The sequence below is a fragment of the Mesoplodon bidens genome, assembly GCF_964165515.1.
Source record: "Mesoplodon bidens genome assembly, chromosome: 1".
Taxonomy (NCBI): domain Eukaryota; kingdom Metazoa; phylum Chordata; class Mammalia; order Artiodactyla; family Ziphiidae; genus Mesoplodon; species Mesoplodon bidens.
In genome coordinates, this window is record NC_138176.1 from 26,985,377 (window position 1) to 27,012,588 (window position 27,212).

The 27,212-nt window shown below is 46.9% G+C and overlaps 2 protein-coding genes across 9 annotated transcripts in view; one reads left to right on the top strand and one right to left on the bottom strand.

Moving 5' to 3' along the window:
- The window catches only part of NT5C2 (5'-nucleotidase, cytosolic II), a 105,087-nt gene extending 102,816 nt beyond the window's left edge, over positions 1 to 2,271 (top strand). For all 6 annotated transcript variants that reach the window (XM_081228511.1, XM_081228512.1, XM_081228513.1 and 3 more), the window contains 2 exons: positions 11 to 187; positions 794 to 2,271. In XM_081228511.1, coding sequence (XP_081084637.1) covers positions 11 to 187; positions 794 to 1,033 — 417 coding nt within the window. In that variant the 3' untranslated portion in view covers positions 1,034 to 2,271. The remainder of the gene's footprint in view (positions 1 to 10; positions 188 to 793) is intronic.
- A 96-nt stretch (positions 2,272 to 2,367) lies between these two features.
- CNNM2 (cyclin and CBS domain divalent metal cation transport mediator 2) overlaps positions 2,368 to 27,212 on the bottom strand; it is a 153,820-nt gene continuing 128,975 nt past the window's right edge. The window contains exons 5-9 of one of the 3 annotated variants that reach the window (XM_081228475.1): positions 22,047 to 22,140; positions 21,573 to 21,704; positions 18,681 to 18,746; positions 14,695 to 14,879; positions 2,368 to 14,098 (exon numbers count right to left, since the gene is read on the bottom strand). In XM_081228475.1, the coding sequence (XP_081084601.1) occupies positions 13,889 to 14,098; positions 14,695 to 14,879; positions 18,681 to 18,746; positions 21,573 to 21,704; positions 22,047 to 22,140 (687 nt within the window). In that variant the 3' untranslated portion in view covers positions 2,368 to 13,888. The remainder of the gene's footprint in view (positions 14,099 to 14,694; positions 14,880 to 18,680; positions 18,747 to 21,572; positions 21,705 to 22,046; positions 22,141 to 27,212) is intronic. The other 2 variants (XM_081228476.1, XM_081228477.1) reach the window with 2 other exon arrangements.

Genomic DNA, 27,212 nt, shown 5'->3' on the forward strand with positions numbered 1-27,212 from the left:
TTTGCTTTAGAAAGTAACTCATGACATGGACATGTGCTACGGGATGATGGGAAGCCTGTTTCGCAGTGGCTCCCGGCAGACCCTCTTTGCCAGTCAGGTGATGCGCTATGCTGATCTCTATGCAGCATCTTTCATTAATCTGCTGTATTACCCGTTCAGCTACCTCTTCAGAGCTGCCCACGTCTTGGTGAGTTATATAGCCTAAGGCTACTATTTGCAGTTAAGATAATGCTGTTAAGGCCAAGATCTGCCACTAGCTATCTGGCCTGGCACAGGGAAGTTTAGATCATTTCTTTCTAATGTGCAAAGCCCATAGCCAGGTTACCTGGCTGCACAAAAGGGAGTTTTTGAGAAAGTATGATCAAGATAGAATGTTACAGAGCTTAACTTTACTTTGAAAACTACTTGGTTTAAAAGTTGTTTGAATGGTGAAGACTTTCCTCTATTATTAGTGCTAAATGAGAGAAGTGTAGTTTTAAATTCCTATATTCTACTACTGATCTGTATTTCAGGACTTCTTTGCTGTGAAATAAATAGGAAGTAATAATCTCTTCTCTCCCGTCTTATCCAGTTTCAGGCTATAGTATATAATGTGGGCACAGTTTTGAGTGGGAGAGAAAAGAGGACAGGCAGCTTTAGGAAGTTCTAGGAAGATACTGCGGTATCTGAATTGGCTTGGCCTCTGGTCCATTATAGGTGCTTCTGTACAGCCATCTAACAAAGGCAGAGGGATTAGGATCTGGGAGACAGCTGTTTTGTTCTGCCTGCTTTCTGAACCTCTGACTTGTTGTAGATGCCTCATGAGTCAACAGTGGAACACACACATGTAGATATCAATGAGATGGAGTCCCCCCTTGCAACCCGGAACCGTACATCAGTGGATTTCAAAGATACCGACTACAAACGGCACCAGTTGACACGGTCGATTAGTGAGATTAAGCCCCCCAACCTCTTCCCACTGGCCCCCCAGGAAATTACACACTGCCATGATGAAGATGATGATGAAGAGGAAGAGGAGGAAGAGGAAGAATGAGAAGGAAAAGCAAAACTCTGAGCACCCATTAAACAAGTTCTGGCAGGACTCACAGGAGCAAAGGATGTCCCTGTGGGGGTCCTAGTGGGGGGCGGGGGGGGCTCCATCAAAGGTACATCCGGAAAGTTTCTGAAGACTTTAAAATACTCTAATCATAGGGGATACTTGTTTTAGTTTTGTGTGTCTGCACTCTGCAGATGGTTCAGAATTGTAATGGAGTCTGTACTGGAGGAAAGTAAGGGTAAAGCTGGGCTGAACTGCATGCAGCTGGCTCCATCGTGGCTTGTGACACTGTTTCCTTGTCTTGTTTCATCATCAGTATGTCATAGTGTATCCAGATACACTAAGGGTGGTGAAGGGTCTCAGAGTGGAGCAAGGAAGACAATGGGAAGAGGTGATCCAAAAACGTTGTTATGGTACAAATTGTGCTCTTATTCCAAAATCCATCTTTTTCAGTGCATTGCATAAGTATTGTATATCAGTGGAGAAGTATATTATTTCCATTATCAAATGTAGTCTTCTGTTAAGGTCAAGGTTCCTTTACCAGCTTTTAAGTGTCCTCAGTGACTCCAGTAAGGCTGCTGTCAGTGGCTTAGCAGAAGTGTTCTCTACTTGCTGTAGGGCTGGTCTGGAATGGACTGCAGCGATTTCGTTTTGAGGCAGAAGTCTTCATCCACTTCTACATGTTTTTGACTGATAGCAAAAATGCTGATTATCCAAAAACACAGTCTTTTTCTCATCTGGGATAAATCTATAGAAAGAATTCAGCTGAAAGAGGACAAAGGAGCAAGCCACTCGAAAAGAAGACAACCTCTTTCTTATACTACACCATAACGGAGTAAAATTCATCAGTGTGGGCCATATAGTGTGGCTTATGCCACCCCATTCCAGCCTTCTGTATCCTGTTGCTATATTTCAAATTCAAGCATAAGAGGGTGGAAAGAGGGCTCTGTAAGCCAGAACCTTTACAAAAACAGGGCACAATCAACGTGGATAAATTCACTTCAGAATCCCAAGTGTAATCACTTCTTGTTGTTCAGAACAAGAATGGATCATCACTGTGTACTTTAAGGTATTATAACTGCCTCACCAGAACAGTGAAAGTTGTTAAAACATTTTTCACAGTGGTGTAGACTCTTACTTTAACCTTCATATGTTTCTTCCATTCTTACTGTCATTTGTCAACACAGGAGGGTAGATTAGCTGCTCTAGAATTCAATAAAGTATAATATTTCTAATACTGACTTTGACCCCTTCCTGTAGCACAACTATAGTAACTGCTGGTCTTCCAGTGGGTTTAGGTTTTTTTGTTGTTGTTTTCTTTTAATTAATTAATTTATTATTTGTTTTTGGCTGTGTTCGGTCTTTGTTGCTGCACATGGGCTTTCTCTAGTTGCGGTGAGCGGGGGCTACTCTTCGTTGCAGTGCGCAGGGCTCTCACTGAGGTGGCTTCTCTTGTTGTGGAGCACGGGCTCAGTAGTTTTGGCACACGGGCTCAGCAGTTGTGGCGCGCAGGCTTAGTTGCTCCGCGGCATTGGGGTCTTCTTGGACCAGGGCTCGAACCTGCGACCCCTGCAGTGGCAGGCAGATTCTTAACCTCTGCGCCACCAGGGAAGTCCGTGGGTTTAGGTTTGACTTAGTGATATCAATTTGACTCTCTCTTAAAGGAAATACAGTGTAGCATGATTAATGGCTAAATTTATAGCACTTAAATAGGCCTCAGTTTTTTCATGGAAAGTCTTTTGGTACAGGACTACGAGGTGAGGCTTTTTTTTCCCCTTTTTTAAAAAGTCATTTTATAGGTAGGGAACACAGCACAGTAACTTAGCCAAGGCTGTATCACGTCCACCACTTTCAATGCGTAGGGCTTTACACCGTCACATCAAGACATGTACATCCTGTTATCTGTTAGGAATTTATACTACTTTTAAAGTATTAGGTTAGAAATGCTATTGCAGGGCTTTCCCTGGTGATGCAGTGGTTAAGAACCTGCCTGCCAGTGCACGGGTCATGGGTTTGATCCCTGGTCCGGGAAGATCCCACATGCCACGGAGCAACTAAGCTCATGCGCCACAACTACTGAGCCTGCGCTTGCCTAGAGCCCGTGCTCTGCAACAAGAGAAACCACTGCAACGAGAAGCCCACACACCGCAACGAAGAGTAGCCCTACTCGACGCAACTAGAGAAAGCCCGCGTGCAGCAACAAAGACCCAACGCAGCCAAAATAAATAAATAAATAAAATAGGCTATAGCAATAGCTATATAGGCTATAGCAATTAGATATTACTCCTGTTTTAAATTTTAGCAAATGTTTGTGATCACCCCAGCTGTTAATTATTCTCATTCAAGATGGAGATGCTGCCCAGTTTGACACTGTCTTCAATGTTCCCAAAGCCAAATAATATGTGAGTGACTTATTACAACTACATGGCTAACTTAATAGTACCTTTAAATATCTCCCCTGTTAGAGCAAGGCCCAACATGATCACGTTGCTTTAATTTACCACCCCTTTTGTTTTGTTTTAGTCACATAAGACCTTATCTAAGAGTTTCTTTTCAACTAGATGAGTCTCTGGTAGTGGGTCCAAAGATTGAGAAGTGAAAAGCACACACCTGGAATAAGAATTCCACTGCTGGTTACAGCTTTCTTTAGGACCACCAAAATATATGTTAAAGAGCTAGGATTCCGTAAGAGTCTAAGGCCCAGAGCAGAGCTTTTGCTTCTCTACATATTATTCCTGTTAGAAGAGTGCTGAGAAGTAAGTGGTCCGTGGGCAGGGACTCAGAGCAGCTGTAACTGGACTTGTTAAAACATGAATATGAGTTTCTCTCTGTTGCTAATAATTAAGGAAGAGAAACATAAAATTATAATTTTCCGTTAAAAAAAAAAAAAAACCCTAAGGTGTTTAGACTGAGAGGAAGCTCTCCCAACTCTTTTCAGAACTTCCTTCCTGGGTGTTTGGAAAACACCACTTAGTTTCAGACTTTGTGAGGCCCCCAGCACCCTAGTATATCCAGCAGCGGTCAGAGGCACAGCAGACCATAGCCCAGCCTCTGCAAGAGGCCTTGTCCTGTGCATTCCTCTCTACGGAGATGGTCAGGTAAAGCTCAGATTGTGTATTTTAGAAAAGTTACTTAAAGCCAAGAAAGTTTAGTGTTCTGTTCAGACCTTAAGCTTCCTACCATAAGCTCTGTTGAGACCTAAAATAAGAAAACAAGCCCTGCTTTTAGGAAAAGTGGGTCTTAACAGAAAAACTTAGAGCTACAAATCCTTTAGACATGTTAGTATTGTTTTTAAGCAACCACTTTAAAAAGCCACTTGCAGTGACATGTCAGATTTAAAAGTACTTTGTCCATGTTTAGATATTCCTAAATCAGATTTATTTATTTAAGAAATATTTTGTCAGCAACTTTAAAGCCCTGCAGTTTTTCCAAGGCTGCCGAGCATTTAAAAATACTCTGCTTGTTCACCACAAATAGCCTGAGACAAACAACTGCATATCTAAGTCTACATTAAGAGTAGGAGCCTTGTCCACATTCCATGTTATGGAAACTATTTAACCTTTCTTTGATGGTGGGAAAAATGGTAACTATGATCTAGCTATTGCCATACACTTAATCCCAGATCCTCAGTTCAGCAGTTTATGTCTCAATACTTAGGTTTCTCATGACATTCTTTCTTGGTGACTAGAGCATAGAGCTATTCTTAAAGTTTTTCCTCAAATGGAACAATTTCAAATGATACACAGCTTTGGGAGGCCCTGAGAATGAAATCTAGACCATGGAGCTACCTGAGCAGCCTTGAAAAAAAGACCGGTGCACAGCCACCAGAGAGCAGGGAGGACGTGCACATGCACAGCAGCCAGGACGCAGAGCTGGTGACTTCCAGGAATCCACGTTGTCCCATCTCACACCTCCACGAACGGAGAAGGGGCACTGCACGCTGTTCTCACAGCTGAGCATGTAGGAATAGCAGAAAGCAAGTCATCTACGGAGAGAACGCACTGGTTTACAGAATGAACAAGGCAGCTTTTCTGTTTAACCTGGCAATCTCAACCATTTCTCCCCTGGCCTCAGACGTGGTGTCTTCATCCCAAGTCCACAACTATCTGACTTGTTCCCACAAAGGTGTGCAATAAAATATAAACAATAGTTTAAGTCCCTCTAAAGAGCTTTAACAGAAAAAAGTACTCCCGATTGAACACGCAACACCTCATCTCAAGCTTGTCGACTCTTACTGCAAGTGTAAGTAATCTATTTTCTAATTTAAAATGACAAAAGTTTTTGGTCTGGTCCCTTTATGTTCCTTCCTATAAAATACCTTTGCTCCATTTTATTACTAGAAAAAAGATGGGTTAGACAGATTGGTTCATGAATCAAATTAGGTACAAATATTCACCCAAATTCTCTGCCTCTCCCATTGTGCTCTTCCCAAAGCCATGTCTGGCCAGGGCTATAGATGAGGCCTGAAGAGTCTAGGCCAAGATAAACCTCATCATACACACTGGAGCCCAAGCAGCTGAGTGCACGCACAGTCTTCACATGAAAGACAGCAATAGTCCTTCCAAGTCTCACAGGTTCCTGAGATACTTGGCAAGAGGATTTGTCATGCAAACCTTCCCACCACTGAAAAATGTTTATCAAATGTCCAGTCTTTGAGAGAGGGTTTGTGCCAAAGGTAATCTTTAACTTGTGGGTATACATATTTTGAAGGAAGTAACTTCATTTTTAGACCCCCTGCCCTCAAGTCAAGGATGTAGCAGAATTGTGGCAAGGAAGCTGGCTTCATCTAAAATTCCTGCCATGTGTTGGCCTACTGTTTGACTGCTTCACAGTCACTCATACCCTAGCAGGAAAAGCACTCTGACAAAGAATTCCTTTAACCCATTCCCCCTTGCATCCTTAGGCCTCACAATCATCTACCTGGGGAGATGGCATGCCACCAGAATGTCACAGAGGGGCACTATAACCATTGCTTTGTTCTGGGACTTTTTGAAAGAGCAGAGATGTGAGGACCTCAGGGAAAATGATAAAACAGTCATACAAAGAAGCCAAACGTTTATTAGCCATCTCATGTAATTCAACTTTTTGGCTTTAATAAGGAATCATCTCTCTATTAAACTGAATTACCTTCAAGAAGTGTGCTTTCAGAAATCAACTCCAGGCTACAAAAAGGTCGTTCAGTTTGCACCAGTCATTTTCTCTACAAGACCGTCTGATCACTATCTGTGTCCTCAGAAGTGCTGAGTCGAGAAGAGGCGCTGGGGAGCATAATCTGTTAGACGGAATAGAAACCCCAGAGCTTTTATCATGGTACAGCTTAGAAATGAACTGGCGTGTGGGCAACCCCATGGATGCAGAGGGAAGGCTTAGGCAAATCTCATCTTCACAGTAGGAAAAATCACCTTTATTTCCCTTGGAGAGTTTCCTGATTTGAGCTCAGGACTCATCTAGACAAGGTGAGTAGAGCAGGAAAAACTAAGCAAAGCAGCCACCTGGGAGGCGGCGTGCTAGAGAGAGAAGTCCTTTCCCAGCACTGCTTGCTGCTTTCTGCTCTGCTGCTAACAGGCTCCCAAGAAGATAATACTTCATGGGATGTAATCTACCTTGTTCCACTGTCGAGAAATTGGGGGTGATGATTGGGGAGGTGGGAGCACTGGTTAGGTCAGGAAGTGTCTCAGCCAGTCTCGTCAGCAGTTCTTCACTAAAATGTCTCCATCCACAGGACTAAGTGCAAGTAAAACAGACCGAGAACATCATGGTTAAAACAATATGGTAGGAAAAACAAGGGACCAGTCATCAAGAGGCTCAATTCTCAGAAGAATGTAAAACAGAGACTGAAGAGTGGAGGGAAGAAGGATTCCAAAAGAATGTGGTCTAGGAATAGATCACAGAGGGGCCATGAACCTCGACTGGAAGATCTTCGGAGTCTGGGCACATGAGTGAGGAGGGTAGAAGGAATAGAAGGGACAATGGAAGAGCACGTGGCTTATTAGGGAACGTGGGAGGCCCACTGAATCCTGAAGAGCATCTGACCATGACTCACCACACTCATGCCCGGTGTTTTTAACTTGAGGGTGGACCATCTGTGCCTGCTGCAACCATTCTCCTAGGCTTCCCATCGCAGAGAAGGATCTGCAGAGCCATTTTCATCTTGAAGAGCCAATTGAGAGGCTTGAATGAGGCCTCTGGTCTTGCCCAGGAAAAAACAGCTTAGAGATTTGCCAGCTGAAGTGTGTTATTAGTGACTGCGTGGCAAATGTCTGGGGCAGTTTGAGTGGATTAGCCCAGTATCTTTATCTGAAATGAACTGATGGGGGACAGATTACAATCCTCGAGAAAGAGAACACACCCCTGGCATTGGCTGTACCAGGCTGGAAGTTGGAGGCTCAGTTCTAGCACCCGCTTCCCTTTTAACATAAGACTTGGCGGTGTACGTCCAAAGGAAACGCCCTGCTGTGTTGCCATGCCGACCACCAATCCCAGCTTTCCCACCAGGCAGGGGACAGAGGCCAGTGTTGCATAGGTGACAGAGGAAAGAGGGAACACACATTCGCTAGAAGGGTGAACAGAAATCATTTATCTAAACAGAATAATAGAAATGAACAAAAACCTTTTAAAACAATCAAAATTTACAAATAAATTGATACAAAATAAATAGGAGAGATTGTAAATCTACAACATCATTTGAATTATAAAATGCATTCATTATGACAATCAGCTCATGAAACCTATACATGTCATTTGTGCTTATTTAGGTTTATATACACAGCTCTGGATACTGTGTTCAGAAAACTTCAGTGCTACAAAGCATGAAATGTACACTATGATACAGTCAGTAAAGGCTAAGGAGGATGGAAGTCAGACTCAAAGCAGGGTCTTATTTGAGGCGCCAAGGCAGTGTTGGCATTGGGCCTCAAAACCAAGAAAAGGCATATTAGAAGCCCAGGTGGGCAGGCAGCTTCCATGGTCCAGAGAGATGGGTTCTGCAATCCAAGGTGGGAATTAGAGACCATCACTGTTGTGGGACCAGGCCACCAACCTGGCTTGGGAGTGTGGGAGTGAGGAAGGAGGCTCTGGCCTCACAGCCACGCTGTACCATTACCCAGAGAATAGACCCAGTCACCAGGAAACCACCTCTAAAGTATTTCACGGAGGTACTTGAGAGGCCCTGCCATGAAGTAAAGACCTGCCTCCATCCTCATCTCAAACACCTGCCATCAGGAATAGAGGTGGGCCCAATAACAGGGGCCAGGACACTAGGACCAACGTAAGAGCAGCAACCTGTTCAAGACAAAAGCAAAACCGCTCCTTCTCACCCACTTTAAAAGACAACAGAACCCTAGGCTCCATGGATGAGGGGCTCCAGAACAGATCTCATCTTGGTCATAGACGCTGTACTAACAGTAGAGGCATATGTACATAATAAATAATAATATAAAATAAAGCATATACATTTGTGGACTTAAAAGGACTCCAGAAACAAGTCAACGGACTGACACACTCCACCTTCACAGCAGACTTTAGACACGGGGAGTAATGAATCAGGAGCGAGGCTGGGGCTCTCTGGGGAACAAGAGTCCTGAGGCCTTACTTTTCTCCCTCTCCCTTCTGCTCTGGGAGCCTGAAACCAGCTGTTTATATCCAAGGGGCCTGGGCCTCCAACAAAAAGGGCAGGCACTCAAGGCCCACCAGGTCCATTTGATAGTTCTCTCCAGGGTGAGTCTGAAGAGGGAGCTGGCCCCAAAAGAAATCACTTCTCGAGTGAATCCATGTTGGTCAGATGTGGGCAAATGCTGGAAGATACCCTGCCAAGTGAGGCAAAACAATACTCCCAGTCATTCTTCCAATTCGTTTATGTTTAATACCCAGTGGGTATGGAAACTTGAAAATGTGCACTCACTCAAGTCTTATAGTATGTGTTGGATCTGTGTACATATAAACCTCGGCATACAAGCTCCTAGAACCTTACTCTCTTGCCACTTAGAACCTTTGTTTCCATGTTGCTTCAAGTACAGCCTGATACTTAAAACAGTTCTTCTGAGATGACATCAGTGGCTCTAGCCTATACAGTGAGAAAGCTTACTTGAGCCGAGCCAACCACAAAGGTCTGAAAAGCAAAGAAGGTCCCCAGCCCAAGACAGTGGGAGGAAAGCTGCTCCAAGCTCTGCAGCTGCTGTGAACTGCCATCTTCCTCCTGTTCTTAGGGCTGACCAGGGGCTCTGGCATCTTCAGGCAGGGCAGAAGGAAAAGCAGCATGTACGCACTCCCTGCAGGAAGGGTGCCCGCACGTGCTGGAGGAGGAAGGCCCACTGCCATAGCCTTGAGTAAGCTTGGTGCGGGTGCCCCGCACATCCGCAAAACGAGGCAAATGAACATCATCCTAGAATCCTCTGAACTCATATCTCTCCTATCAGCCCACGCAAATACAAAAGAAACGTGGAAAGATAAAAATTTGCAAATGGCCCTGAGGTATAAAAATCCACTGAGTAGGTTGCTCACTGATCCATTTACGTGGGAAAAGTTTCTGAGTCCCCATATCACTTCCATATTGAACTCTCTAAATCCCTCCTAATTCTGGGCTAACCTGCAACCCACCAAGATGCCCTTGCTGGACAGAAGCACCACTAGTCCAGAGGCCGGAATAGAACCACACCTGACCCAGGACAAGAGCCTGTGTCCTCAAGGAAGAGAGTGAGCACTGGTGCCTCAGGAGCCTCCACTCCCTGAACTGCCAGCTCAGCCTCGCAGTCTTCAACGCTCTGCAAGAAAAACCGTCTCCGGGATCAAAGCTGAGAGGGGAACAGTTCCTGCTCTCGTGCTAGTAAGGAGCTTGTGTCATGTGACATGCACAAGCCAACCTTCCCTGGTGGCCTCCTGCTTAGAATCCCAGGGAACAAGGTGAGCACCTTCCTGTGCCAGCCCAGGTGAGTCCTCTGCCTGAGCCGGGCCCTGGGGAACACTGGAGGAATCCTGGTCTCCTGGCCCAGGAAAGGCAAAGATGGTCAGATCCCTGGCTGTTTTTTCAGAAGATGACAGGGTTGGGTTTTGCTTTTGTTTTTGACCAGCCAGGACACAGGTTCAGTTGGCCAGGGCCTACTTAGGTCTGCTCCTCAACCTGAGGTAACTTGAGGACAGAAGTTCATGGTCCCTGCTAAGCCCAAATTCCCATTGCTTCATTTCCTAAGGGAAGTGCAATTCTACTTGTATCTAGCACTATTTTCCTAGACTTGGAAAAGCTGGACCTTTAGTTGTGTTGGTACTGGGGATAGCACAAGTAAATATATTCACAGTTAATGTTCCATATTAGTGTGAAGTTTTGCATTCAACATTTGCACAAAAGCTCCTGGAAATATTAGAAAATGGCAAGATGCCCTACTCCTCCCACTTGGGGAAGACAACACTGTCAGCATGGGCACTGAGCTCTCTTCCAGAAGTGAGGTGAGGAAGGAGGAGAAAAAAGAGTTACACGGGGTGCCCTTTCACATTCAAATTAGGTAAGAACCAAGGCTTAAGCTAGTTGATTAACATCTCAGTTTCCATGCACAAATCTTAAGGTTCTGTTTTCCTAAGAGTTTAAACATACGATTTTAGACTTGCCTGATGCATGTGAAACAGAATTAAAGGGAGGGAACCTCTAAAGCAGTAGGAAGAAAGTCTCCCTCATGTATGAAGAGAAAGCAGATTGTCCCAGGAACACTTGGATACTAGGAATCCAGTTCCAGGAGGAAGCTTCGGGATGCCAGAGTGGCTGCTTAGGAGAGGAGGAGGCCCTGCCTGGTCCCTCAGAGCCAGGGCTTGCAGCAGGGGCCACTGAAGAGGAGAGCGAGGCCCTGGCCTGACACTGGGGCTCCTACAGAATTCAGGACCCCAGGCCCTGTGTCTGCTCCACAGCCCGCTCCCCATCCACACTTACGAAGCCAGCAGCCCTAGGAGAGGACGACCCACCAGTAGTGCTAAGGACTGGCCGCTGCACATCAAGATCTCAACTATTTGATGGTCTTTCTCTGCCTTGCTCCCATTTACTTTGTAGACATGAACTGCATAGACCTTCCCCAAATCATTCTCCTGCTGCCCCACAGAAGCCATGAGCCAGCATTTCTCCTTCAACAGCCTGTAGTCTGTCTCCCAAAGGAAAGTGGGGGGCCTGAAAGAGGAATCTGTCGCTCAGATACTGAGTGTTACCATCTGAAGGGCCTTGAGCCTTGCCCAAAGCAGATACAACTGTAGCCAAATGTTAGCCTTCATTCCTTCAGGGACCAGACAGGACTTATTTGGGATTCCCTGTTGTTATAAAACAGTGTGGAAAATCAAAGGTAAAGAATAGTTTATAGAAAATAAATACGAACTTGGGAGGCTAAAATTTCGTCCTCCAGGGGCCCTACTGCAAAGCCCCCCTGTGCCAGCTCCATTATAGAGAGGACTTTTCAAAAAGCCACACAATGAGCAGGTAAGACAGTATGGAAACGTTAACCATTTCTCCCTGAAGTCAAGGAGCCAGCAGCTGGAATCCTCTCAAAAGGGCTTTAGGATTCACAGAGCAGCAGTGGGGCTCCAAAAAAGATCCAGCACAGTAACTGTGATTCCAGAGGCTCCTTCCAGTAGCAAGGCACCTGGAGACGGACTGCGTGTGGAGAGGCAGATTCAAAGCAGATAGGCCAGGGGAAGCTGACGGGCGAAGATCCAGGAGGCCAGAGGAACCATGGCTCAGCAGCCCAGCTGCACCAGACCACAGGGATGGCACTGCTGTCCCGGCCCAGAGCGTGGCGTGCTGGCTGGGGCAGAGGCCTCCTCCCCCAGCAAGGCCCGAGTTTCACTCTGTTACAGGGAACTCTCTCTCATTTCTGCGCCCCCTACAGATAATCCCAGTTCCCGTGTCATGTCATACTGACGCCGTGCTCAGCCAGACGCATCTTAAGAAAGTGAGACCTTTACACTTGGATGGGTTTGTTTATAAAAGCAAATACTCATAGTACAGGGTTCCACTAACGTCAAGCTCCGCGGTGGGAGCACCATCCCACGGTGCTCTAATTTGCGTGCCAGCAGCAGGCCACTCAGCCCCTTGAGGGGGCACCCACTGACTTCTACCAGGTGAGACCAGTACTTCCCTCACTAAGGGGCACGGCACCTTCTGAGGAAGATGCTCCAGGACCAACATCCCAAGGGAAACACTGCGCCAGGTGCGCACATGACACTGGAGCCACCGAGCTGCTCACCGGGAGGCAAGCCCAGCGTGTTGCTGGTTCTTTCCCAACCGCAGCTCCCACCCGCCAGCGCGCAGCCTGGGGTGCACAGTCCTACCTGGAGGAAGGAGAAGAAACTGCCGCTTAGCCCCAGGGCTTCCCTTCGTGCAGTGAGACCCAGTGGAGAAGACGCTATCTTCTCGCCTAGTGACTGGGCGCAGCGAGGACTGACAGGTCTACATGAAAACTGTGGTCAGTAGGAAGTCATTTCAGTGTACGAATGTTGCCGACAAAATGCACATATCCCTTGGGTTAACACTTAAAACACAGATAAAAGAGTTAGGAGTTCAGTCACTCAAGAAATACCTCCTGACATTAATTTCACTACACGTGATGAATTTGATAGTAAAGTAAGACAGACACACACATGAAATGGCCACAACACACATTTGGTTTCTGAATCCCTGTTAGGGGCCAAACTGACCCTGGTTGTACGGGCAGCCTCTCTGGCGTGGGCCACGTCTGAGGCGGGGGACACAGAGGTCCTCAGGCGGGGACACAGCCACTGCTGGGCCCCGCGGGCCCAGGGACAGAGGGGAAGGGGGCAGGTGCCGGCAGTCCCCAGTGTTCCCCCCTTTAGACACATGGGCCTAGACGTGCCTTCTCGGCAGGGCGCACAGAGCACAGCTGGAAGGTCCGACTCCTTTTCTGACAATGACATACATCCCAGCGGGAAGGGCAGGAGCGTGGACTCCACACCACGAGTTTACTCGAGGGCCCTGTGGAAGATTTCCATTTGGCATCTGTGTAGCAGCATCGTGGGTTAACGAGAGCAAGGACGGGGCGGTGGGTGACGGCGCTCTGTAAGCTGGGGCGGAAGAGGCCTGGCTGAGCTGGAGGCCCCAGGCTGTGGGAATGTCGGGGTGAAGCCACCTCGCCTCTTGCAAAGATAAACCATAGGTTTAAAATCCATTAACATTCATTTTGGTGATAAAAATTCCTTAGAGTGGGAGCAAAATCACATTCCAAGCAAACGTTAAACCTTTCTGAGGGAAAGGGACACCGTTAAACATTAACTTAAAACAACACTGAGCTCAGAGAGGCTGCAGGTCCCTGCGCAGGCTCCACCCTGCAGGGCCAACAGCCTGGGCAGGTCTGTGTCATTCATCCTTGAACTTCGACAGCGACACCCACTGGGGCACAGAGGAAGGGTGCCCCTCCCTGGGGCGGGGGCCAAGGAAGGCCACTGGAGGGACAAGTCCATCCTTCTAAGGTTACATCATGGGGTCACAGCAGAGTTCAGACAGAACAATTTAAAACTCTGCAAAAGACACTTTTTAAAAACATGATCTCTCGGAAAAAAATAAATCGCAACGATTTCCAACTTCATGCAAATCGAGGGAGGAGGAGAGTGGATAATGATAAAAGGTACAGCTGAAAAAATAAACATGATTCTATTTGGGCGGAAGAAATTCATCTCCATAATCTCGAATGCCACGCCCTGGCTGTCGATTTCATGTCTCCAGTTTCCATTCCTGCCCTCCCCGGCCTCCTCTGCTGCTTCCAGGAAGGGGACAAAGTCTTTGGTCTCATGATGGTGCAGGATCCAGCATGGCACACAAGCGCACACTAATGGGATTCACGGTCAGACACGGAGGCCGAAGCCGGTGCTCTAGATGGCGCCTTCGCTGTGCAGGCTGTGGTTGGCCTTGCTGTGCGTCACACAGTTCTGTTCATTGAGCAGGTTGGCCGTCTCATCTGGCAACCCGTCATGCAGCTCCGTAAGAGTCAATTCAATTTTAGTGTTTTCACTGTCTGAAGACTGAGGAGTTTTGTCCATCCGGGATGCCATCAAGGCATTTTGGTATTGCTGTCTTGAGATCTGAGGCCAGGAGATGGTACAGAAAACAAACCAAGATAATGTTTATTTTTAGGCTCTCTTGTCTCCACGTGGTATTTATTACACCTTACATCCCCCGAAGGGCCCCTAGCAGTTGCTCTAGAAGAAACCCATCCTTGAGTATAAACTGAGCCACTTTTTAAAGTTCAAGTTGATTCTAGTGAACAAGTCACTTTTTGCTGATATATAAGCCATTTCCAAGTTCTGTCTCGACATTTCACAGAGGCTAGAAAATGGCTTCCATCAGCTAAAGCTGGCTCATCCCCCACAAAGCGATCTTTATTTCAGCCTAAGAAAAGAGCCCCGTCTCTCGTGAAGACCGGCTGGAAACGTTTACTCATTTTCTCGCCCCCTCCAGCTCTCGTTCCCTGAAAAAGCCACATTTGACTTGGCAGCTCGCTGGACAGAGCCAAGGAGACCGATGTTCTTCCCCAGCCGGAGTCAGGGCGCAGGAGCTGGAGGCAGGGCGCCCGCAAAATGACCGAGGCAGGCTCGGCGCGGAGGCCGCTGAGCCAAACGCTCTCGGTGGAAGCTGACCGCCGCCTGCTGGGCCCCGCCAAGCCGTTGTGTCCTCTTACCTTAACAAACTGGAGATCGGAGAGGGCTCGCACCGAGTAGTCGGGGATGTAGACTTGGAGGAATGAAGAGCTGAGCTGATTGTTGCTGCTTCCCAACGTCGGCGTTATCGCATCGATCCGGTCACTGCGACTGAGAGAGTCCGAGTGATTCAAGCCGCATGGGCGAGGAGGTGACTTGTTTTCACCTGGAAAAGGAGAAGAAACCCAACTGCCTTTTAAGTGAGGTAGACGCAACTCAAAGCTCTTTATTTTCCCAATAATAATGAATAGACAAGCTCAATCAACTTATGCCAGACGCCTCGGCCATGCAGCTCAGCCGCAGGGTCTCCTACAGCACGCTCACGGCTTCTCCTGCAACACGTTCCCGGCCCCCGTCCACGCCAACAGACCCAATCCTCCGAGTTTCCAATAGCAAAGACCCCGTGGCTGCACACTGTGTCAGGAGCACAGGCCGGGGAGGCGAGGTCCGAGACACAGAAGCTACTTGATATGAAACATGGGCTGTAGGAAGGTAGCAGCACTGCGTTATTTTGCCAGAAGCAAAAACAAAGGACTCGAGAACGTTCATAAATCAGTACACGTTTTTAAAGGGATCAAAACGCTTCTGTCTGCTCATACCATACCTGGCAGCCAAACCTGTTATCTTTGCCTCTGACCCCAGTAAAATCCCTGTCAGGCAGCCCGAGGACATCTCAGGATTGTTAAGAACCCTGGAAGACACCAAACCCTGAGACGGTTTGATTAGGTCACCTTAGGTGCTGGGGGAGTCTTCAATGAAATCGACAGTACTCTTTCATTAAAACAAAGTGAAAGGATATCCAGGTGAGTCTAAGTGTTGCTGCTCTTGGAGGCATGTTCACCACAGCTTCTAATAAATTTCATTAAAAATAAAACCCACACCCTCACCAGGGCTTCTTCCATTTTTGCTTTTCTAGTCAAATCCATTGCACAAATATCAACTGGGTGCCCACACTGAATTGCACAACGTCACGGGATTGAAGGGGACCAATTTTCCCACCTGATGGTTGGCTCCTCTTTGCAATGTGTCCCTGACTGGCTCTCGGCTGGTCCCACCCTTCAACTATCGGAAAGTCTGTCATCACACCCATCAAAATCTGCTTCCCCAACTTCATTCTCCTCCACTCTGTGGACCTCTACTGAGTGCCTTCCATTCCTCTGCTACTTGGAATAGCCCTTAAAAGTGTGAAGATAGTTAAGTCTCTTCCTCTCCGGGCTAAATGATTCAACTGTTCACCTCACATGTTTTATCCCCCCCGCCCCCGCTTACCCCATCCTGACCATTGTCTGAGAGTCCATTCAGCAAACGTCCCTCTTTTTTATTTTTTATTTTTTTGGGGCCACGCCGTGCGGCATGCGGGATCTTAGTTCCCCAACCGGGGATCAAACCCGTGCCTCTTGCATTGGGAGTGCAGTGTCTTAACCACTGGACCTCCAAGGAAGTCCCAGCAAAGTCCCTCTTAAAATATGACATGCAGAACAAAACATGGCAAGTACTCAAGAAGCCTCATATGGCGAGTCCCCTTTCTCCTAAAATTTTCATGTAACCACTTTCCCTACAATTTTCATGTCATGAACCAATTTTCCATTGTTAGTCAAAATTAAACTCAATAGCAGTTCCTCTTGTTGCTTCCACTTATCTATGAGAACAAGGCAAATTAATTTATCAGATATTTTCTATTTAGCAGATGACCCAACTTTGATCAGATGACCCAACTTTGCTAAGCCTCAGAGTCCCTATCTGTAAAAGGCAAACAGTAATAGCACCCACCTCGTAAGGTCTTATGGAGATTCAAAATGAGATAAGATATATAAAGTGCTTAGCACGGCGTCTGACACCCAGTAAGTGCCTGATAAAGGAGGCTTGTTAACATTATTATATTCTTTCCCATAAGTGTCATCCCAGACCTCTCCACCACGCGCCTACCCTCAGGATCAAGCTACTCTGTACTTGTGATAACTTCCCACAGGCTGATGGATGGAACAGTCTCACCGTATCCCTGGGCTTTAGCCCCAAATCTACAGATACTTCTGAAACGGTGTTCCCTTCGGTGGGTTACAATTTAAGGTTATAAAAACAAAACGTTTAAAGGGCAGTTTTCTTACCGATCAGACCCTGTGCATGGCCAGATGGCCGTCTGAGGCCTTAGGCAGTGCATCTCAATCTCCCGTTATTTTCTCCTGAGGAGGATTACAGGGCAATTTCTCTGGTCTCCCAAAGTATCTAGACTCCCAGTCAGCTTCCTCTCAACCCACTGCCCTCTGTTTTCTGAGAGATGAACCCTCTCCTTTGCCAGGAACCCGCTGCCTGGCGTCACAGCCAGAGTCTGGAGCAGCAGACCGTTTTCCAGGACCTCTTCTGCAACTTGACAGGAACCAGAACAGTCACCTTTCATCGGCGTGTGGGGAGATGTGCGAGTCTTCATACCAAGGAGAACAAAGACCTTAAGTGCCCCCCTCCCAGTGCAGGTCATGTTTTGTTGCCAAATTTATGTGGCAAGGTTTTATGACAATAATTATGAAAAAGACTTTCAATTTTAATTCCTCTTATGCCTTCGCAGAATTGTTTTCTTTGTTTTTTTGTCTTGGCTTATTTTATTCATCCTACCTAGGGATGCTTTCATTTGCTAGTAAGCTAGAAAGACACAATAAAGAAACATTCCCAGCCTCCTCCCTGAGAGCCACCAGGCACCGTGTGGAACTGGCTGGAAATCACTGGTGTAGCTCAACCCCTATTCATCAGGTATCATATTACTGTAATGCCAGCACCTTGAAGGCCTGGACCCACAAAGTGGGTTTTCCCATTACTAGGTCAGATGGAATGGGCAGAACTAAGAAACCTCTAAGTTCTACAGAAAAAGTAAGACACAAATGACATTTCCCCGAGCTTCGGCCAGAAGTCACTTTACTTCAGCATCCGTGACATTTTAAATTGGTAGCAGATGCCAGCAAATAAAATGGGGAGGAAACAATACAAACATACATATAAATACATATTTATGTATACATATATGTGTATACATGTATATTCTGTCAGCTGATTTGATTCAAATAGCCCCACGAGTAATATCTTATGCCCAAACACCCGCAATTTTTTTTAAGAGCAAAGACCTGAGGGAACGTTAGCTTCTCTCTAAGACAAGTATTGCCTCCTTTGCCGAACATCCGCATTTTAAGAGTTTTGCAGAAACTGGATTATGAAATGCAAATCTCACCAGTCAGATCTTAAAATATAAGCTGTATGGAACAAAATAAACACAGAAAAGTTGTACTACCAAATAGGAAAGTCCAGCAATTTTAATTAAAGAGAGATTAAACCTCTGCCTTTCTTTTTTAGCAGCTGGACATATTAGCCAGGCATGACCATACTCTCCTGCAGGGCAATAATCAGCAGTTCGTTAGGAATGTGCACAGTACTAATTTCAAAACAAAGACAGCGAGACAGGAGAAGCGGGGCCACCTGCCCGAGGAAGGGTGGAAATACATGCACCTCGTTCACATGGATGCCACAAAAAGGACCAAAGAAACAGATTTTGGGGCCTCACCAAGAGAAGTTCATAGTCCTTCAGCCTTTTGGCTGAATGTGTTCTGCAGAAGAATCCTCAGGTTTGGGGCCTCTGCAAATTCCATGCACCATGACTTTGCTGAGGTCACCAAAAGACCAAAGGGCAGCCTCGAAAATCCAAGGTCAGCAGTGTGGATGGGTCACGCAGGGAACCCGTGTCAGACGCACTCTCCCCTTCCCAGTTTCAGGATTCCCTTCCCATCTCCCAAACCCTTTGCGCACCTGTTGTGGGCTTATGCTGTCCTGGATAGCTCACTATTAGTCACAGAACCATGGAGTTTTAGAGCTCAAAGAAGAACTGAAAATGGCCTTGACCAAATAAAGGGAGCAGACCCGGCCAGCTGGGCTTTGGTGGGGTCAACGGAGGCAATAAGAATTATGAAAAGGAAACATGCAGAATTACCTGGAGAACCTGCTGCTAACAACTCTGTTCTGCTGACAACAAAGGTACGAGACAGGGACAAAGGAACTGAAAAATGGAGAAAAACAGGGTGAGACCATATCAAAAGGCAAGAAAGGAGCTCTCTGTAATCAGGGGACAGGAGTGGATACCTGTTCTACCCATAGGAGTGTTCAGTCCCGGAAATGCAGAAGACTACATGATATTATATAAGTCAACTGAACACACACTGCTTTCCAGGAAGAGGAACATAGGGAGGCTGAAATCGGGAGAAATCCTACTCACAGGCTTCTTTACTAACCTAGAAATCTCTTAAGCCAGTAGTACCCCCATTGCAGTTTATAGCTCAAAACATGCTCTTAAGGACTTCAATCACAGCTAGCCACGCAAAAGTGGAGCTTGATTCATCAACTGCCCCAAGAGCATGACCCAAGCTGCCTGTGCCAGCACCTTGATACCTGTTCACAGCACAGCCTACAGCGTCCCTATCTGTGGCAAAAAATTATTCAATTCATTTACATTCGTAATTGGTCTGATTGTAACTTTGACCAGATGCTTTGAAATTTCACAGTATTCCACAGCAATTCAAAGTATTAGAGGAAGGTAAATAAAGAATATCATATACAGATTTCTTGGGAATGGCAGACCAGTTGATCAACATGGCCTACCAGGCAGGGGTCATATTTTCTGGGCAGGTTTTTTTTTTTTTTTAATTGAGGTATAATTGACAAATAACTGGGCCGGTCTTGATAACTGATTAGTGTAGGGTCTTTCTAGGCAATCAACATTAATAAATAGAAACATTACCTTGGGATTACTATACTTATTATTGCATCTCAATGAATATACAAAATCCCGAATCCTCAATGTAAAGTCAAGTAAAACGCTGGGCTTTGAAGTAAATAAGATGCCGTTAATGAAATTCTCTTCCTTCCAAGCATTTCCTACCACATTAGGTAGGAAATTGCAGCCCCACACACTTCCTATATGGAAGGCCTGCTCTTCAATTCCTTTCCTGAATGTGATTTACCCTATATAAATCCATGGTTTAATATGAACCGGGCTAATATTTAGGGTTCAAGAACTAGTGATGCATAAAAATGTACAAGTTACTCCTCTAGCTGTCCTTTCAAAGCCACCTTACATACCTGATTCTGCTAACCTGGGGCAAATTTGAGGGTGGTTGCCAAGCAATAGTCACAATCTCAACACCTACTTGTGTTATACAAACATTTCCTCTTGTGCTTTAAAGGTGACAAAGTACTCATGTGAGTATCATCACATTCTATTCTTCTAACAGCCACAGGAGGTAATCTTATACCCTTTTAATAACGAGGAAGCCAAGGGCCTTTCTCAGTCAGACAACCCATAAGTGGAACTCCGGCTGTCTCCGAGGTCTTCTTGGCCTAGTTAAGAATCTCCCCGTCCTCTCACTAGCAGTGAAAACCGAAGATCACCTTGACGTTGACAGCAGACCCCTACTAATTAAGTGGGGTTAGACAGGCTTGTGTTTGTGTCACACTGGGTGCTAGACAATGGGGACACTGGCCCATGTGACTCAAAAACCTGCGCCAGGATAGTGAGCAGATGCCTCGGGGACAGGGGAGGTTTAGAAATGTCAGAGAATTCTTGACATTTCCCTGGCTTTCTAACTGTAACATCTCTGGGCGCCTGAGATATTGTGTGGACGAGTAGATGAGGACCAGCGTCACAGCGCAGACTTGTCTGCAGGTGGCCCCTCCCCGCTTTGAGACTGGTCTTCAGAAGTGACAACACTCTTTCAGGATTGTATAAAAGGTCATTTCCTAGCACAGCATGTCATTTGGGATTTTGGCCACAAGGTGGTACTGCAGCCCCTGTTTACCTGCCTGCCCCGTTCCAGCGGGGATCAGGTAGCAAAGCAAGCGGTGCAAAGAGGAACCATTCGAGTCCCATCCCAGAGGTGAGCCAAGTATCCGCGTCCGTGTTCCTACTAGAACAGACACCGCTTTCTGGCATCTTGGGCTCAGAGCACTAGGTCGATACCCCGTGGCACACCCACCCTTAGGTGGCTGACTTAACTGGCCAGCTCTCTAAGTTGAGAAGAGCCGGCTATAGGCAATGGATATATATTAAAACCTCAACTATCCTCAGAAAAATGCAAATTAAAAAACATCCAGGGGGGCCTCCCTGGTGGCGCAGTGGTTGAGAGTCCGCCTGCCGATGCAGGGGATACGGGTTCGTGCCCCGGTCTGGGAGGATCCCATATGCCGCGGAGCGGCTGGGCCCGTGAGCCATGGCCGCTGGGCCTGCGCATCCGGAGCCTGTGCTCCGCAACGGGAGAGGCCACAACAGTGAGAGGCCCGCATACCGCAAAAAAAAAAAAAACATCCAGGGCCTCCCTGGTGGCGCAGTGGTTGAGAGTCCGCCTGCCGATGCAGGGGATACGGGTTCGTGTCCCGGTCTGGGAGGATCCCATATGCCGCGGAGCGGCTGGGCCCGTGAGCCATGGCCGCTGGGCCTGCGCATCCGGAGCCTGTGCTCTGCAACGGGAGAGGCCACAACAGTGAGAGGCCCGCATACCGCAAAAAGAAAAAAAAAAAAAAAAAAAAAAACATCCAGAATAGTTAACATCTAAAAGAGTCAACAGTATCAAGTGACGGATATGGAGCCACTGGAACCCCGGTCAGCACGGGCAGGAGTGTGATTGCCTCAGCCACCCTGGGAAACTGTGGGGCTGCAGCTCTTAACGCCGACCCCGCCAGTCCACTCCTACACATACACCCAACAGAAATGTCTTCACCAAAGGACGCGGACAGTGTCACAGACACACAATTCGGAGTAGCCCCCAAACAGGAAACTACCCCAGTGTCCATCTGCAGTGAAAAGAATAAATGCACTGCTGTATATTCATACCATGGAACACCGTACAGCAATGAGAAGAAACAGAGTATAAGCTCACACAGCAGTACAGATGAGTGTGCCCAGGACAACACTGGGTAAAAGCCGCCAGACTCAATGCAATATGTCCTGTATAATTCCATTTACCTGAAGTTCAAAAAGAGGCAAAACTAGTCAATGCTTATAAGTCAAGACAGTGGTTACTTTGGGGAGATAGTGACTAAAGGGGAGGGTGGGGGGAGGGTTCTCTGGGGTTGGTGATGTTCTGTCTCTTGATCTGGGAGCTGGTTTACACAAGAGTTCAGTTTATGAAAATTCATGGAGGTATATATGTATGATGTGAGCAGTATTTTTTGTATACATGATACACTTCAATATAAAGTTCAAAAGTAAATAAATTGGGTTAGCCGGCAGGTACAGAAAGATGACAATACAAGGGCATTATTTCCTAAAACCTAGCCCTGCCCTGAGGCTGAGAAGGAAACTCACCTGGGGAGGCCGTAAGGGCCATTACACCATAGTATGAAAAAGCACTGGCTTCAAACTTCATACCTTCTTTCCCAGCTTCTACTTCCACTTTCCCCTGTGAAAAGAAAAAAGGGAGCATGTTCAGTCCAATTACATGAATTTCTTTGCAAACTCTATGCAAGATTTAGTCCTTCCTCAGATTTCTGTCTAAACTCCTTTCCCAACAACCCCAAGGAAGTAAAAAAAAAAAAAAAAAAAGCGTCAGATAATCTTTCCCACTTAGATGGAGGAGAGGCTAATTCGTCTTAAGTATGAAACATTGGGTTTAGCTGGAGATGCAGAGGTGAACGTAGTGTGATGTTTAATTTCCACGAGTCCACACTCAATATTTCCCAGCATCCCAGTTCGTGGGTTCTTTGAGAGCCCTCCCAGTAATTGAAAGATGGGGCTCTTGTTCCACCTGTGGGACAAACGCTGAGAAGGTGCTCAGTGACGGTCACCCAAGCAGTTCCGCGGGAGCCTGAGTCGGAGCAGAGTCAGGGTCAAGGGCCAACATGGTTTGTCACCATGAAACAGGGAGGACTAAACCGGCTCCCAGCGGCAGAACTCCCTCTTATCTCCCTAGCATGGGTCCTGACCAACTGAGCAGACACGTCGCAGGCCAATCCCTGGTCATCCAGACACTCCAGAGGCACTGGGACACCATGGTACTTCCCGGCAAAGCACCTTAAGTAATCTCGTTCCATCAGGACAAAACCTCTTCTTTTTTTTTTTTTTTTTTTTTTTTTTTGCTGTATGCGGGCCTCTCACTGTTGTTGCCTCTCCCGTTGCGGAGCACAGGCTCCGGACGCGCAGGCCCAACGGCCATGGCTCACGGGCCCAACCGCTCCGCGGCATGTGGGATCTTCCCAGACCGGGGCACGAACCCGTGTCCCCTGCATCGGCAGGCGGACTCTCAACCACTGCGCCACCAGGGAAGCCCGACAAAACCTCTTCTAAGGTTCTCCCTTTTCTTTCCTTCCTCTAACTTGACTACAACTTCTTCCCTCTCATCATCTCCTCTGGGACACACTGTGCCTTATTCATCCCTCTAGCCTTACGGTTCACCATAATCCTTTTCTGGGCTATTGGAAAACCCTCATGAGCAAGTTGCATTCTAGATTTCCAAGCCAAGGGTCAGAACAGCTCTTGCTCACCTTACCTATAATTATTGCCTCTCTAGTAGGAGGGTACGTTTATGGTGCATCCTTTACATGGGCAAACAAAACTGAAGCTACCATTTATTGAAGAGAAACTGTGCCGACAATTCACAGTGCTTATTAATCCATTTAATGCTCACAACTCTAGGAAGCAGACACAAGCACCACCCTCTTATAAATTAGGAGAGCAGGGCTCAGAAAGATGAAGTAACCGAAGAACAAACTCTTCACCAGTATGCTACACTGTGCCGCCTATGAATGCAAACTCCATCACTGTGATCACTCCCTATTATTCTGTACCAAATTCCCAGTTATGGAAGCCCTTTCTCAAAACCCTTCTTCCGAAAACTATCTGTTGTCTCTCTTTTGCGTTTTCCTTCACTCAATGGAAAATATTAGTTTTATCCATCTCCAACCAATTCTCTTGCTATAATATAAAATCAACCTGTAAACCAACAGGCACTAAAAGCCCTGACCATGCAGGGTCCTCAGGAGAGGTTGTGCAGCCTTGTGAGAAGACAGCCCTTGCTCCTCCAAGAGCACACAATCCAGAAAATGGGAGAACACATGAAACTCAACGGTTCAAGGCAGTAAACAAAAATTCTACATGGGGAAAAAGAAGAATATAAGGAGTTCAGAGAGAAAAAAATGACTTCCTGGTCTTGTATAAAGATACATTTTATACAGGAAGGAAAATCTGAGGAGGAGTAGGATTTGAGCCAAGGGAAGGGAACAGTGTTGAGGAAGGTCAGAGGTGGGTGACAGCGGACTTCCAGGCTCAGTGAGTTTGCCAGGAAAGAAGGGGAGATGGGTTTGGAAAAGCAGTTTGGTGAGGGCTTCCCTGGTGGCACAGTGGTTGAGAGTCCGCCTGCCGATGCAGGGGACACGGGTTCGTGCCCCGGTCTGGGAAGATCCCACATGCCGCGGAGCGGCGGGGCCCGTGAGCCATGGCCGCTGAGCCTGTGTGTCTGGAGCCTGTGCTCCACAACGGGAGAGGCCACAACAGTGAGAGGCCCGCGTACCGCAAAAAAAAAAAAAAAAAAAAAAGCAGTTTGGTGAGCAGGTCAGACTGCGGAGCTCCTTGAAGGATGGGCTAATGAGGTCAGGTTCTTGAGCAGAGGAATACGGTTTCAGGAAGATCAAGTCTAGACAGACACGAGAGCAGTATCCACAGGGTTGGAAAAAGATCACTATGGGAGGAGCTATGGATAAGGAGTCAACATAATTTGGTGAAACCGTAAGGGAGAAAGAAGCGCAAGGAGGGGCTTCCCTGGTGGCGCAGTGGTTGAGAGTCCGCCTGCCGATGCAGGGGACACGGGTTCGTGCCCCGGTCTGGGAGGATTCCACATGCCGCGGAGCGGCTGGGCCCGTGAGCCATGGCCACTGAGCCTGCATGTCCGGAGCCTGTGCTCCACAATGGAAGAGGCCACAACAGTGAGAGGCCCGCGCACCGCAAAAAAAAAAAAAAAGAAGCACAAGGAGAGAGAGGGAGGCATCAATAATCACAAGAGAAGTTTGCTCTGAGCGACTTGAAGAACGGGGACCCCATGAGTGGAGATGGAAATGTTGGGAGGGAGATGCATCAGTGATGGGGGCCGGGAAGAGGGGACGAATTCCCTTTAAGAAAACAAGGCCTTTTGAAGAGTCCATCAAGAAGGCTGAAATGGAAGGACGAAGGTCAGGGAAAAGGTCAGAACTGGAGATGGGGGTCTGAGAGAGGAGAAGAGAAAATGAGCAATTACAGCCCTTGACTGGGAGTAGGAGGAGAAAAAGAAACAAATATGGGACCAAAGGGAAAACGGATACGAGTAGGACCGGACAACCGTTGTCATCACAGAAGCTGGGAGAGGGAAGAACCTCAGAGTAAAGGGATGGTCAGAGGGTCACCGAGGAGGGAGCCATTGTGGCCTCAGGGAGTCTTTTCCTGAAGAAATCAGACTGTGGAAGGGAAGGGAGGGCAAGAGGGACAAAGCACAGGCAGCAGGGCCACAGGGGAGCTGGCAGCAGCCTTGGGGTCAAGTGAGGCCTGTTTAGGATTAGGCACATTGGGCAGAAAGGGCGGAAAGTTAGTGGAGAGAGAGAAGGTGGGAACTCAGGGAGCAAAAGCCAAAAGCTGGTGGAAAGAATGGGATGCAGGGTCCCTAAGAGAGGGGGGCAGGGACACAATATTCAGAGACAATGAGCAGCAGAAATGGAGGTGCCCACTGTGTATACCTTCAGTTACTTATCCATTTCTTCATGGAGTAATCCCTGATATTGTATCAGAGAGCTAGGATGTACGTATACGCTAACTGAAAATGTCTGCCTCAGTGACCGTAAGCTCGAAAGTGTCTGTAGGACCATCATGTAACCTGCATTTCTAGGCAGAAAATCAGGAGGAAGGATCAAATGCCATATAGCCTCATATCGACTTCCGTTTCTATGGATCTCCTGTTGATCTGGATCCTTTAATTTTTTTTTTTTTTATACAAGCTACAGGGCCTTCTGTGTTCCGTGTCCCTGCAAATGGGTGCCAGCTCTGGAACCTCTGTGCACCCTGGCCTCTCAAGAGACTCCCCCAGAAGCTGTGAGTCTGCAAATTAAATTAGGACAGCTGCTCGAAGATTTGCAGCCCCTCAGCTGATCTCTCCCTGCCCCTCAAGACAGGCCGGCAGGTGGTGGGGAGGATCCGCTATCTTTCTTCTGGAGTCTACCTAGTCTAGATCCATCAGATTACAGGCAGGTGTACTAGGTCAGTGGTTCCCAGCTGCTTGGATTCCAAGAACTAGGAAAATCCATCTTCCTTCTCAGAAACAGAGAGGGTTGCCTCATTTTTATTTCATAAAATAAAGAGATTTTTAAAACACAGCTATCTACTGCGACCATCATTCCACAAAAGCCCAGACATTTTAATCCCCCAAATATAGAAAATAGATAATTTCAGAATAACAGGTCTTTAAGCTGAATACACACAGCTTTATGAAGAACTCACTGCAACTGTTTTTATTTTTCTCATTTTGCCTCAAACTGGCGAAAACTTTGCCAAGTATCAGCATTTAGGAACCACTGCACTAGACTAATTTTGCTTCAGTTATAAAACTGCAGTAAAGGAGAGGAGACCTGTGGTTCTTTCAGTTCTAACATCCTGTGATTCTACAATTCCAAAAGTTTAAAAAACTGCCCAGCCCTATCTCCTTCTCTAGAGGACTGAAGCTTTCCTGGTAGGCAAGTTTTAGAAACATCCAGTGAACACATTTTTTTTTACTCATCTATGTGTGTCAGTGTCTCAAAGAAGTGACCTTTTTCAAGTAAACCTACAGGTACACAAAGCAGGGCTGCCCCATGAGGAAATGGCTTGCCTGGCCCAAGTTCAATCAGGTGTCTTCTCAGAAAATAAACTTCTTCCATATAGGGAAGGAGCTCCGTATCAATTTTACTTTTGAAACATTCACGAATTTGCTCTAGTCTAGTATATCACACACACACACACAAAAAAATCGAGACAGGGTAGACTCCCAAAGGAAGCTAGGGCTTCATGTTGGTAAACTGACAGAACAGGAAGAAGGCCTCACTGTCCCAGGCAAAGCTGGCTCCCCGAGTAAAGTTACTACTACAGAATCCTACCTTCCTTTGGAAAAAGGTATTAGACAACTCTTTTCAAAGTTTCTAAGCATCGACAAAGTACCCAGCAGTCACGTGCTGTACCTGGCCTCAAGGCAGAAGCCTAATCTATCCTCGTCGGCACAAACAAGATGGAGCGCTCAGTGGAAGCCGTGGACTCAAGGCTGAAGACCCTCAGATCCCACATGCTGAGCATCTACTTGGTCTCCTGCTCACTCTGGAATTGAGTTCTTTTTTTATTTTGTTTTTGTTTTTTAAATCACCATCACAAAATAGGGTTTGACACCTAAAAGGAGGTAATGAAATGCCAGGGGCACAAACGCTAGGTTGTGTTCACCAGCACTGCCCAGTAAGAGGGGACGCACCACCCAGACATCCTCTAGCAAAA